The 13,846-nt window shown below is 41.1% G+C and overlaps 2 protein-coding genes across 2 annotated transcripts; both read left to right on the top strand.

Moving 5' to 3' along the window:
• Positions 1-7,935: 7,935 nt before the first annotated feature.
• LOC307084700 (uncharacterized protein) lies at positions 7,936-9,051 on the top strand. Its single transcript, XM_079749173.1, has 4 exons — positions 7,936-8,055; positions 8,206-8,326; positions 8,542-8,675; positions 8,810-9,051. Exons 1-4 carry the CDS (start codon positions 8,046-8,048, stop codon positions 8,869-8,871), a joined length of 327 nt encoding a protein of 108 aa, XP_079605299.1. The 5' UTR covers positions 7,936-8,045; the 3' UTR covers positions 8,872-9,051.
• Positions 9,052-12,224: 3,173 nt separating this feature from the next.
• LOC307084591 (uncharacterized protein) lies at positions 12,225-13,302 on the top strand. The gene is made up of 4 exons (XM_079749022.1): positions 12,225-12,277; positions 12,428-12,548; positions 12,764-12,897; positions 13,061-13,302. Exons 1-4 carry the CDS (start codon positions 12,268-12,270, stop codon positions 13,120-13,122), a joined length of 327 nt encoding a protein of 108 aa, XP_079605148.1. The 5' UTR covers positions 12,225-12,267; the 3' UTR covers positions 13,123-13,302.
• The last annotated feature ends 544 nt before the right edge of the window (positions 13,303-13,846 follow it).

Below are 13,846 nucleotides of genomic sequence, written 5' to 3'. Positions count from 1 at the left end.
CAGACAGACAGAAAGACAGACGGACAGATTGAGAGAGAAACAGGCAGGCAAAAAACAGGCAGGAAGAAGGACAGACGGACGGAAAGAGAGACAGAGAGAGAGAGGGACAGACAGGCAGTCAGACAGATGTTGGATGCAGTGTGGTGCTTCAGTACTCTTGTGGTGCGTCAACTCTATAGTCCAAAGAATTCAATGGTCAAAACGTTAGACAGGACACACAAAATAGAGGCTTTTGTAATACCTACAGCTAGTACATTTTCAGAGCACTCATTTCCTCGACCAGTTTCCAGTTAAAGACGATCAGTATAAAATAAGCCATTGTAATTTAATAATTATAAAAATACTGATTATATGAAGGAGGTGGTCACCGGCTCTAGCCCAAGGTGGCTATCACAAAAGCTAACCATTGCGGACATCGCAGAACCTAAACAACATCAATATTTAACCTAGAAACACAATGTTAAGCTTAAATAGTTACTGTATTTTTTATTACACTGGCGCTAATATTATTAATCGATTGGAAATACGATAGTTTTATATCAGGGTTTATCTATGGGGGCCCCGTTTACATGGCTGGAGGCTAGCTGCTTGCTACATATGCAGTATACTCCTGATGGAAGCTAAATCTGAGACTATAGAGTACAATGGTATAAGCCTCATCATTTTGTGAACTTATTTCGATGAGCTAGAAGTGAAAGAATAACGTCAATAGCACACTTTTCCTGGCTACTACAAGTGATGACACACACACGACCACACACATACACACACACACACACACACACACACACACACACACACATTCACACACACTTGACTGAAATTTGTTGTAAACTATTTTACATTATTTAAATGGTGTGCATGTTGACATTGTTTAGTCCATTTAGAATCTGGTCATATCCCTTCACTTGATTCAAGCCTTCAACATTTCTTCACGTCTTAAACATGTTGATTTACTAAAACATATGTTCAACCTCACTTTGCACTACAGCATTTACCGCATTTTCTGTAGGGAATACATTTTTCATTTATTATTAATGTAGATATTAATAGTTTATTATTATAACTATAGTTATTGATAGTGGTTACATTATTATCTAAAAATAACAATGATATAGTTTAGTGTATATTGTAACAACCTCAAACATACATGAGCTGACATTTTTCTTAAAAGCCAGATTTAGAAACAGAACAGGACAATAATATTACATTGATTTGAATTTATTAATTTTGTGTGTGTGTGTTTTGTGTGTTGAGAGACAATGTTTGTGTGTTTGTGTTATAGAGGAGTGTGTGTGTGTGTGTGTGTGTGTGTGTGTGTGTTCTGGAAAGAATAAGCGTGTGTTTTTGTGTGTGTGTTTTATGGGAGTGTGTGTGTGTGTGTTATAAGGTTTGTGTGTGTCCCACAAACACATGGGTGTTGCAACTTACTTCAGCTTCACTTTTGCTCACAATTGCTTTGAAAGTTCTTGCCAGAACATTCCATTATAGGAACTATCATCTGATAGGTCTTTTGTCCTTCTACGTTAAGATACGTCTTTTGTCCCTCTACGTTAATGTTTGTAGATAGTAGAGTTGGATGTCTCGAGACCGGTCTCGAGACCACTTTTACGGCAGACTTACTGAAACATTTTTGACTAAGAGTGTAACTACATGCTAAGTACAGGTAGTTAACTTATCAGTGTCTCTCGGCTACTTAAACATTAACAGTTTTCACCAAAGTTAGATATTTTGGCGAATTCATTGAGTAGAAATACTGTATATCAAAACCATGTCAGTGAGCACTTTAAGGGCTGGTATCATGTGGTTTGTTGTTGATTTTGGCATAATATGGTTGCTGACACGCAAGGAAGGATGAGCAATTTTGGTGCCTCGACATTGCTAGGTTAGCACTAGCGGCATTCTCGACGATGAAGCCAGATCATATCAGAGCAGCTCTGGCCTAGATAGCAAGGATGATGATGGAATTTAGCCTTAATTTTATAGTTAATAAAACTCAATTTCTCTCCATTCCCAAAACGCTGCTTTGACATCTGTTTTCGACTGACATTGTGTCATAAAAGCTGTGAGGTAAAAACGTCCTAAAACCAGAGACACTTATGAAGGAGAAAGTACAATTTGACATGTTGATTGTTTAGTGACAGCTCGAAACTCCTTGCAACGAGTTTGATTCACACGCCGCAACTCCTCGTCATGAATCTTAAGACTTTTTTGAATATGTATATTTTTTTCTTTAATTTCTTGTCATCAGCTGTGTCTGATGCTGGCTGACACATAAGAAGGCTTAATGCAACGTGAAAAATCAATTTTCTGTTCATGTGTCACACTGGATTGGATGAGGTTATTTTGTATGTAAAGACCTGCACTCATTGATAGATTTAAAATTACTGCATTGTAAGATACAGTAGTTTGTTGTGGTTGAATAGAAACAGATGACTTACAGATTCTTTTTCCCCTATGTTGTAGGTACTTGGAGTACAAAGCTAGATCTACAGCATCATTGTCTGATCCAACACAGCCACAAATAGCGGTGTTTGCTTCAAACATCCAGCTATATTCTCCAAATTTATCCAGGCAACAGGCTATCACCCAGTCCATCCTCCAGGACCTCATAGTTGGATGTTCTCTCCCCCTGTCTATCGTTGAGAATCCATACTTTAGACACTTCCTGAATGTCCTGGATAGCAAATACAATCCTATGTCAAGGGCCACTTTGACAGAGAGGTTGATTCCTCACCTTGTCAAAAAAGTTAAGGATGACATAATCAAAGCCCTTGAAGTCCAGCCAAATGTAGCAATAACAACAGACCTCTGGTCTGACCAGAGGCCTCGGTCCTTCCTGGGAGTTACTGCTCATGTTATCTGCAAGAACAAGGACTCCTACATTTTACAGTCTTTTTTGCTAGACTGTAGCCATTTCACAGGGAAGCACTGTGGTGAACGAATTGCCTTAGCATTTGACAGCATTGTTGAGGAGTATGGCATTGGCCATAAGATAACCTACATCCTGACGGATAACGCGTCCAATATGAAGCGGGCCTTTAAAGTCAGGATGCTAGAAGTAGAGCAGCCTGAAGGTGACAGCAGCGATGAGCTCGATGATGAAACAATGTGGGAGGATGCAGAGGATTCTGATCCATGTTCAACGGGTGAACGTCTCTCTTGCTTTGCCCACTCGCTGCAACTCCTGATTAATGACGGGATGAAAGAGGTAAAGGCAATAGCTAGAGCCATTGCCAAGGCCAGCAAGTTTACAACCCTGCTGCACAGCAGTAGTAAGCACAGAGACTTGTTTGAGGCCCACTTTGGCTGCAATAAGTGTATCCCAGCAGCAAACAATACACGCTGGAATAGCACTTACAGACAGTTAAAGGCTCTCATCACACTTGACCACCGAGCCATCACTGAAATGTGCAGCGATACAGAGAATTTAGTCTTTTCAGCCCAAGAATGGGCTCAGGTAAAAGACCTTTGTGCTTTGCTTGAGCCTTTTTCTGAGGCAACAGACCTTACAGAAGGTGATCATCAGGTGACTATTAGCATAGTAGTCCCCACCGTACTGGACTTGAAGAGTCATCGTACAAAGATGGAAGTGCAAATGCCTCAGCTCGTAACTATAGTCAAGGCACTGAAAAGATCCTTAGAGAAACGGTTCTCTGGAATCTTTAGGCAGATTCGCATGGATGAAGAGGATCCAGAGGAGCCGTTTAGCCATCGGATCTACTTCCTTGCCGCCATGCTCGACCCCAGTTTGGACTGACCTGGGTAGACTTAGATCTCCAAAATGGTGAAACCGGACCATCACTGAAGGGGTTCAGAGATGACCTTAAAACATCATTAACAGGTGGCTATATAGTTATCATTTATTACTGTTGTTATTGTTGCAATTACTATTACCGTCGTTGTTTTTTACCCTCATTAGAGGCATCCTGTCTAATCCTGTCTCTTTTGTGTGTGTGTGTGTGTGTGTGTGTGTGTGTGTGTGTGTGTGTGGCACTTTTTCAAGGCCTTTTGATCAGAGAGGCAGACAGAGATGCAGCAGCAGCACCAATAGAAGAAGATGCAGAAGCATCGGATAGTGACTCCGCCCCACCGCCGAAACAGCGTCTTCTTTCACGCTACAAGACCTTTAGGTTGCAACGCAGCACAACCCAGGATTCGAGCACTGATGCACAAATACGCAAGTACCTAGACAGCATAAATGACTGTGACTGTGATGCACTCACCTTTTGGTCGAAAAACAAAGAGCGTTTCCCCAGTCTGCACAGTGTTGCCATGAAAGTCCTCTCTGTCCCTGCCTCTTCTGCCCCAGTTGAGAGAGTTTTTAGTAGAGGTGGAATTCTAATGAGACCCCACTGTGCACGGCTAGGCTGTAAGCTGTTGCAATCTTTAATTTTCCTGAAGTGCAATCAGCCACTATTTTAAAATATGAACTGTTTTCTCTCACTCCCTCCACTCTGAAAATATGCCTGTTTAGTTAAGTGATGCCCTCATTCTGTGTCTCTCTCTCTCTCTCTCTCTCTCTCTCTCTCTCTCTCCCTCTCTCTCTCTCTTAAGTATGATCTGTTATGTGTTTATAGTGTCTGTTCTGTTGTTCTTGCCTTACTGAAGAACAGGCTTTATATTATTGGCAGTGTGTTGTAATCACATGCTATTGCAGACATCAAGATGTCAGCATCTTGTCTCTATTCTTGTTAATGCACCATTTGATGTGCAGTTTGTATTGGTATGTAGAATTTGTAGTTTGCATTTGATTCATGTGACATGTGCGCATGTCATTGTTGTTTACTGTATTTTATTTAAAATGGAGTTGTTTAACTAAATAAATGTGACCATTGACATTTAAATAACATCTGCATATCACATTGTTTTGACTTCACAGGCTTAATCCATTTCTGGCAAGGTTATAATTGTGTATCTTCAATTTCATCTACAAATTAAGTATAATTGTAATTAGTTACATATTTCCCATAGCTGTTGGAGGTGTTAGCTGTTTTATCAGATGACTTTTGGACCAGTTAGTACCAGTCAGTCAGTAATATCAGTCCTCAACAGCAGACAAAGGAGTCTCAATCCTCTAATAGTGCAGTAACAGCTGTCATGCAATTGCTATACATAGTTTATCTCACCCAGTCTACGAAAACATTTACAGTGAGTGAGCTCACAGTCACACACATTCATGACAAGCTCTGTCTCTGCATTGTTCTGTCTGTAGTTGAAATAATACCTTCTTAAATTGAATTTAAACTGGGACTGAACCTCTTACCCCAGTATGCTGCTCTTATTCAACTGATGCAAGTTATGGTGTAACACTAGCTCACTAGCTGTTTTTTTTGTTGGTTTTTTTGGTCTCGGTCTTGGTCTCGTCTCGGTCTCGTCTCGACTTTGTCTTGGTCTTGACTCAGTCTGTCTTGGCCTTGGTCATGTCTTGGTCTCGGTCTTGATACCCTCTGGTCTTGGTAGTGTCTTGGTCTCGGTTTAGGCGGTCTTGACAACAAGTCTAGTAGATAGCGAAAAAAGAAAGTGGCGGAAAGAGAATATACGCCGTAAGCAAGAGTGCTCACCAATACTTACCCTTCAAGCAGCAGTTGTCCAATCAACTGCTGCAGTGTGTAAACTGTGTGAGGACCTGGCTCCAGTGGTTATCACGCAGGTTGGCGCAGGTGTTGAAGTCGACCGTCAGAATGGCCTCCTCAGCTCTGCTCTCGTCTCTCCTGCTGCTCTCTCTCTCAGTGATCCTCGCCCAAAGTAAGCCTGGAAACGACGACCACGCACATTCAGACCTCCCTCCCCACACCCGTTGGGTTCAATGTGACAATAGGTCATTTTAGTTTTGTCTCTACGTGTTTTTGTCCTAAGTACCTGAATAGTGACTGTGACACACTGTTCAGGACTTGAAGACCTTTAGTACTGTTTTCTAAAGGGTCGCCATGTTTTGAGTTGAGTTGAGCATTATGGTACTTTGTTTGGAAACCTCACTGAACATAAACAGAGTAGCCACTCCTTGCCCACAACATGGCGCCGTTCTGTGGTGAGTTTGGTCTTTAATGATCCACCATCTGTGACCAAATGGAGGCCAGCTGCCCTTCAACCTGGTGGTGGTGGACAACCAACCCAACAGCAAACCAATGATGTACTCCGCACACGGCCCGCCCGGAGGCCTTCTGATCGGGGCCATGATCAGGCTCGCCAGGTCAGCCCACTCACTCTTTACACAAGTCATGATTGTTTTGGAAGCCTCCCTGAACACAAAACATAGAACCCACTCCTTGTCCACAACATGGCGCCGGTCAGTGGTGAGTTTTACTTTTCATATTATGAACTCATTATTTGAGTCATAACCAAAATGAAAAACGATCGTCCAGTTAAAAAAAAAAAAAGTTAAGTACCTTTCTGCTATGGATCTTAACTAAGACTCCCTGCTGTGAGACTGGACTCAGGTCCCGTCCACACGCAGCCGATATTTTGGTGAAACCACACAAGTCTTGTGCATTTCGGCCGACCGTCAAGACGGATCCGGCGGATCCGGTGCCCGAAACCGCTTTATTCTGAAACCATGTCCCAGGGTGGTTTCAAATAAATCCGGACGTATGCGGTTTCGGGTTAGGATTCCTGTGGATGACAGAAACGCAAACGATGATGTCATCGCCCCACTCCTCGACCCTGTAGCCTTAGGTATTGGCTAGCCCGCGGCATCTCAGAACGACAACAACTGGGACTGTATGTTCTTATCATGAATTTCTGTTTTTGCAGGTACAGAGTATCTGTTGCGTGGGACGGATGACGTTATGTGCTTCTGATGGACTTCGTCAGAAAGGCAACATGTCTGAACACATTCAAATTTCTCTCACACCACACCTTTTGGCTTCAATGGGACAATAGGTCATTTTAGTTTGCCAGTAGCAAAAGCAAACCCCTTTTGAGGTCAATCAACTGGTGAGCATTAAGCATTTTAGTTTTGGCCTTCATCTTTCAAAGTCCTTCTCGACCTCTCGTATTTTGGTAGAGTTTTATATTGTGGGTTCTTATCCACAACACAAGTCATCCAGAGATGTGATCTCTGTCTACCACTTGGTATGATTAAGGATAACCCTCCAATTGACTTGAGGAATGAAACAGCTGATGCCCGTAACACAAACATGATTCAAATTTTATGTTTCATGTAAAATATCAAATATTGTCCACACACACACACGCATGCACACAACATTAGGTCTCGTTTACAATAAAAACCAAAAGCTCCCAGTCATGTGGTCTTGGACAAGTTGAGCAGGTTGTTCAATGTTTTTTCATTTGTCATTCTATGATATACTGTCTTCTAGAGTCTTAGTCAGTGATGTTTATTTAGTAAAATGGTCAAAAACGGAGCAGCCCCAGAACAGAGGACGAAAATACAGAAAAAATAAGAAAGAAAAAATTATTAAAGATGAAGTTAAAAAAAATTACATAAATACTAATAAACAACCAGACAGAAAACAGATAAACAAACACACATGCAAACAGCGACTGGACAAACAGCGACCCAGTCCAAATTACATCATTTTTACACATGGAGGACCAGAGAACAGAGTTATGTTAGCAACTATACACAGAAATAGAGATCATAATGAGAACATTGATGAGATAAGACGGTTATGTCTATTATATTGTAAACCTCTTGACCCTGTGTTTTATTTAATAGAATTGTTCACCGTTAGGATGCAGAACCAAAGGCAAGTTGAGGTTTAAACACTTTTGACTGCAAGAAGAGACGATGAAACAACGTAGGATATTTCACAAACATAGCAAAGTCATCCGGGTTGGATGACTTTCCAAGGTGTTGACCAAGACAGATGTAAATCTGTGTTAAGGTGTTGTAATAATTACTTAGAATGCCAGTTCCTGGGCATATTGCCCAGTAACTAGTCTGGGGGTGGTTATCCTCTTGCCATAACAACGTCTTCCCTGAGGTTGACTATAAAAGCAGGGGCCCCAAGGGCAGTAACCTCACCAACGACTCCCATCGCTGCAGAAGAACACAACCAGTGAAGATCAACCTTCCAGACATGGCCCAAGGTAGGAGATACACACCTCTGACTTTTAGGGCAAGGGTTAGCCATCGGATTTTGGACAAACATTAAGAGTCTATTCATTACTCAGCCATAGCTAGACTAGGTTTTATACATCTACTACTTGCTCCTTATGCTTTTCATTGTGCTGTTGAAGTGAACTTTAAACTGGTGGTGACTGCTGATGGCAAGAGTCAGGAATTCAAACCTTCTACGGACTGCAACCAGCCACTCCTGTGGGCGTTGGCAGATTTGAAAGAATCAGTCTCAAGCTTCAAGTAGGTTGTGTTGTCAAAATGTGTCCCTTTATGGTCCTCAATCCTTATTCATCGATCATCTTGTGCATTGAAATGGAGTCCTGCATCCCAGTTTACTTCCTCCACATAATCTGGAAGATTAAACGATTTCAAATAAAACATTATTTCAGAAATCCAGATGGTCATTATGAATGAAAGTAATGTACCTGTTGTCTATTTCTCTGTACTCGTTACAGTTTCGAGTGTGGAAGCAAATTTGGATTGCCACCCTATTTGACCCGGGTGACTTTTGGTAATAATATTGTTACCAAAACTGAGAAAAGCTTCTGGCAAATTCTGGTGAAAAACCACAACATGATCACACCTGTTGGTAAGCTGAGAGAACAACGACACGCACACACACACACACACACACACATACACACACACACAAACATATATCTATACATATGGTAACTTTTTATTGGCTGCTGATATTTAGATGTGTTTAATCTGTTTTTTCAGGACTCTTCAACTACCGTGTCCAGGATAATGACCAGATCATCCTGCGCTACATGACCGTGTGATCCTGACTGTGGCGCCATCTTCCTGCAGGGTCCTGAATTACACTGAGTGCTGCTCGACTCTCCTTAAACATGATGATCATCTAGTCTGAAGATATCAAACCTAAAAAATGTGTTTAATTCAACATATATAGAAATGATTTGGAAGTGAAACATATAAATTGGAATAAAGGATTGAAATTATCTCATGCGTATCATTCAACTGTTTTTGCACACACTCACTCACAGTAACCAGCCCCCACTTCCTGCCATCCTATCTCTTGGATGTACACAAAAGCAGATCTTCATGTTTATTTATATAGTTATGAAGTTATTAATATGGTTCATTAACGTTATTATTAATACAGATATAGATAATTAGCATTAATATAGTTCCATTTATATTGTATGAACTGCCTACATATTAGATATTTTTCTTAAAATAAGATTCATGAACGAAATAGTACAAAACATTACATTTATTTGGATGTATTCATTTTTAACCATACAGTATAGGTTCATTACCATTTGAAAGCTGTGCAAAGAATTTATATATACAGAGAAATGTCGCGTAATGCACATTCAAGGGGTGTGTTTGTGTGTTTCTATGTAAGTGTGTGTGTGTGTGTGTGTGTGTGTGTGTGTGTGTGTGTGTTCTGGAAAGAATAAGCGTGTGTTTTTGTGTGTGTGTTTTATGGGAGTGTGTGACAGTGTTATAAGGTTTGTGTGTGTCCCACAAACACATGGGTGTTGCAACTTACTTCAGCTTTACTTTTGCTCACAATTGCTTTGAAAGGCCTTGCCAGAACATTCCATTATAGGAACTATCATCTGATGTGTATTTTGTCCTTCTACGTTAAGATACGTCTTTTGTCTCTCTACGTTAATGTTTGTAGATAGCGAAAAAAGAAAGTGGCCGAAAGAGAATATACGCCGTATGCAAGAGTGCTCACCAATACTTACCCTTCATGCAGCAGTTGTCCAATCAACTGCTGCAGTGTGTAAACTGTGTGAGGACCTGGCTCCAGTGGTTATCACGCAGGTTGGCGCAGGTGTTGAAGTCGACCGTCAGAATGGCCTCCTCAGCTCTGCTCTCGTCTCTCCTGCTGCTCTCTCTCTCAGGGATCCTCGCCCAAAGTAAGCCTGGAAACGACGACCACGCACATTCAGACCTCCCTCCCTACACCTGTTGGGTTCAACGTGACAATAGGTCATTTTAGTTTTGTCTTTACGTGTTCTTGTCCTAAGTACCTGAATAGTGACTGTTACACACTGTTTAGGACTTGAAGACCTTTAGTACTGTTTTCTAAAGGGTCGCCATGTTTTAAGTTGAGTTGAGCATTATGGTACTTTGTTTGGAAACCTCACTGAACATAAGCAGAGTAGCCACTCCTTGCCCACAACATGACGCCGTTCTGTGGTGAGTTTGGTCTTTAATGATCCACCAATTGTGACCAGATGAAGGCCAACTGCCCTTCAACCTGGTGGTGGTGGACAACCAACCCAGCAGCAAACCAATGATGTACTCCGCACACGGCCCGCCCGGAGGCCTTCTGATCGGGGCCATGATCAGGCTCGCCAGGTCAGCCCACTCACACTTTACACAAGTCATGATTGTTTTGGAAGCCTCCCTGAACACAAAACATAGAACCGACTCCTTGCCCACAACATGGCGCCGGTCTGTGGTGAGTTTTACTTTTCATATTATGAACTCATTATTTGAGTCATAACCCAAATGAAAAACGATCGTCCAGTTAAAAAAATAAATAATTAAGTCACTTCCTGCTATGGATCTTAACTAAGACTCCCTGCTGTGAGACTGGACTCAGGCCCCGTCCACACGGAGCCGATATTTTGGTGAAACCACACAACTCTTGTGCGTTTCGGCCGACCGTCAAGACGGATCCGGCGGATCCGGTGCCCGAAACCGCTTTTTTCTGAAACCATGTCCCAGGGTGGTTTCAAATAAATCCGGACCTATGCGGTTTCGTGTTAGGATTCGTATGGATGACAGCCACGCAAACGATGATGTCATCGCCCCACTCCTCGACCCTGTAGCCTTAGGTATTGGCTAGCCCGCGGCATCTCAGAACGACAACAACTGGGACTATATGTTCTTATCATGAATTTCCTGTTTTTGCAGGTGCAGAGTATCTGTTGCGTGGGACGGATAACGTTATGTGCTTCTGATTGACTTCGTCAGAAAGGCAACATGTCTGAACACATTCAAACTTCTCTCACACCACACCTTTTGGCTTCCATGGGACAATAGGTAATTTTAGTTTGCCAGTAGCAAAAGCAAACCCCTTTTGAGGTCAATCAACTGGTGAACATTAAGCATTTTAGTTTTGGCCTTCATCTTTCAAAGTCCTTCTCGACCTCTCGTATTTTGGTAGTTTTACATTGTGGGTTCTTATCCACAACACAAGTGATCCAGAGATGTGATCTCTGTCTACCACTTGGTATGATTAAGGATAACCTTCCAATTGGCTTGAGGAATGAAACAGCTGATGCCTGTAACACAAACATGATTCAAATTGTATGTTTTATGTAAAATATCAAATATTATCCACACACACACACGCATGCACACAACATCAGGTCTCGTTTACAATAAAATCCAAAAGCTCCCAGTCGTGTGGCCTTGGACAAGTTGAGCAGGTTGTTCAATGTTTTTTCATTTGTCATTCTATGATATACTGTCTTCTAGAGTCTTAGTCAGTGATGTTTATTTGGTAAAAATGGTTAAAAATGGAGGAGCCCCAAAACAGACGAAGAAAACATAGAAAAAAAAATTAAAGATGAAGTTAAAAAAAATTACATAAATACTAATAAACAACCAGACAGAAAACAGATAAACAAACACACATGCAAACAGCGACTGGACAAACAGCGACCCAGTCCAAATTACATCATATTTAAACATGGAGGACCAGAGAACAGAGTTATGTTAGCAACTATACACAGAAATAGAGATCATAATGAGAACATTAATGAGATAAGACGGTTATGTCTATTATATTGTAAACCTCTTGACCCTGGATTTTATTTAATTGAATTGTTCACCGTTAGGATGCAGAACCAAAGACAGATTGAGGATTAAACACTTTTGACTGCAAGAAGAGACGATGAAACAACGTAGGATATTTCACAAACTTAGCAAAGTCATCCGTGTTGGATGACTTTCCATGGTGTTGACCAAGACAGATGTAAATCTGTGTTATGGTGTTGTAATAATTACTTAGAATGCCAGTTCCTGGGCATATTGCCCAGTAACTAGTCTGGGGGTGGTTATCTTCTTGCGATAACAACGTCTTCCCTGAGGTTGACTATAAAAGCAGGGGCCCCAAGGGCAGTAACCTCACCAACGACTCCCATCGCTGCAGAAGAACACAACCAGTGAAGATCAACCTTCCAGACATGGCCCAAGGTAGGAGATACACACCTCTGACTTTTAGGGCAAGGGTTAGCCATCGGATTTTGGACAAACATTAAGAGTCTATTCATTACTCAGCCATAGCTAGACTAGGTTTTATACATCTACTACTTGCTCCTTATACTTTTCCTTGTGCTGTTGAAGTGAACTTTAAACTGGTGGTGACTGCTGACGGCAAGACTACTGAATACAATCCCTCTACGGAATGCAACCAGCGACTCATATGGGCGTTGACAGATTTGAAAGAATCAGTCTCAAACTTCAAGTAGGTTGTGTAGTCAAAATATGTCCCTATTTGGTCCTCAATCCTTATTCATCGATCATCTGGTGCATTGAAATGGAGTCCTGCATCCCAGTTTACTTCCTCCACATAATCTGGAAGATTAAACGATTTCAAATAAAACATTATTTCAGAAATCCAGATGGTCATTATGAATGAAAGTAATGTACCTGTTGTCTGTTTCTGTGTGCTCGTTACAGTTTCGAGTCTGGAAGCAAATTTGGATTGCCACCCTATTTGACCCGGGTGACTTTTGGTAATAATATTATTACCAAAACTGAGAACAGCTTCTGGCAAATTCTGGTCAAAAACCACAACATGATCACCCCTGTTGGTAAGCTGAGAGCACTACATCATGCAAACACACACACACACACACACACACACACACACACACACACACACACACACACACACACACACACACAACATGTCTATGCATATGGTAACTTTTTATTGGCTGCTGATATTTAGATGTGTTTAATCTGGTTTTTCAGGACTCTGCAAATACGTTGTCCAGGACAGAGACGTGATCATCCTGCGCTACATGACCGTGTGATCCTGACTGTGGCGCCATCTTCCTGCAGGGTCCTGAATTACACTGAGTGCTGCTCGACACTCCTTAAACACGATGATCATCTAGTCTGAAGATATCAAACGTTAAAAATGTGTTTAATTCAACATATATAGAAATGATTTGGAAGTGAAACATATAAATTGGAATAAAGGATTAAAATTATCTCATCGGTATCATTCCACTGTTTTTGCAAACACTCACTCACAGTAACCAGCCCCCACTTCCTGCCATCCTATCTCTTGGATGTACACAAAAACAGATCTTCACGTTTATTTATATAGTTATGAAGTTATTAATATGGTTCTTTATAGTTATTAGTAATACAGATATAGATAATTAGCATTAATATAGTTCCGTTTATATTGTATGAACTTCCTAAATATTAGATATTTTTCTTAAAATAAGATTCATGAACGAAATAGTACAAAACATTACATTTATTTGGATGTATTCATTTTTAACCATACAGTATAGGTTCATTACCATTTGAAAGCTGTGCAAAGAATTTATATATAGAGAAATGTCACGTAATGCACATTAATATTGTGCATTCAAGGGGTGTGTTTGTGTGTTTCTATGTAATGTGTGTGTGTGTGTGTGTGTGTGTGTGTGTGTGTGTGTGTGTGTGTGTGTGTGTGTGTGTGTGTGTGTGTGTGTGTGTGTGTGTGTGTGTGTGTGTTCTGGAAAGAATAAGCGTGTGTTTTTG

This window comes from Pollachius pollachius (assembly GCF_949987615.1).
Source record: "Pollachius pollachius genome assembly, chromosome: 13".
Taxonomy (NCBI): Eukaryota; Metazoa; Chordata; class Actinopteri; order Gadiformes; family Gadidae; genus Pollachius; species Pollachius pollachius.
Note: the sequence above shows the minus strand (reverse complement) of the source record. Positions and strands in the feature narration are given on the sequence as shown.

What these genes read in the sequence shown, in the direction of transcription:
- LOC307084700 (XM_079749173.1), top strand. An exon ending in GAATCAGTCTCAAGCTTCAA is followed by an intron (nt 8,327 to 8,541) that starts GTAGGTTGTGTT and finishes TACTCGTTACAG; the next exon opens with TTTCGAGTGTGGAAGCAAAT. An exon ending in CAACATGATCACACCTGTTG is followed by an intron (nt 8,676 to 8,809) that starts GTAAGCTGAGAG and finishes CTGTTTTTTCAG; the next exon opens with GACTCTTCAACTACCGTGTC.
- LOC307084591 (XM_079749022.1), top strand. An exon ending in GAATCAGTCTCAAACTTCAA is followed by an intron (nt 12,549 to 12,763) that starts GTAGGTTGTGTA and finishes TGCTCGTTACAG; the next exon opens with TTTCGAGTCTGGAAGCAAAT. An exon ending in CAACATGATCACCCCTGTTG is followed by an intron (nt 12,898 to 13,060) that starts GTAAGCTGAGAG and finishes CTGGTTTTTCAG; the next exon opens with GACTCTGCAAATACGTTGTC.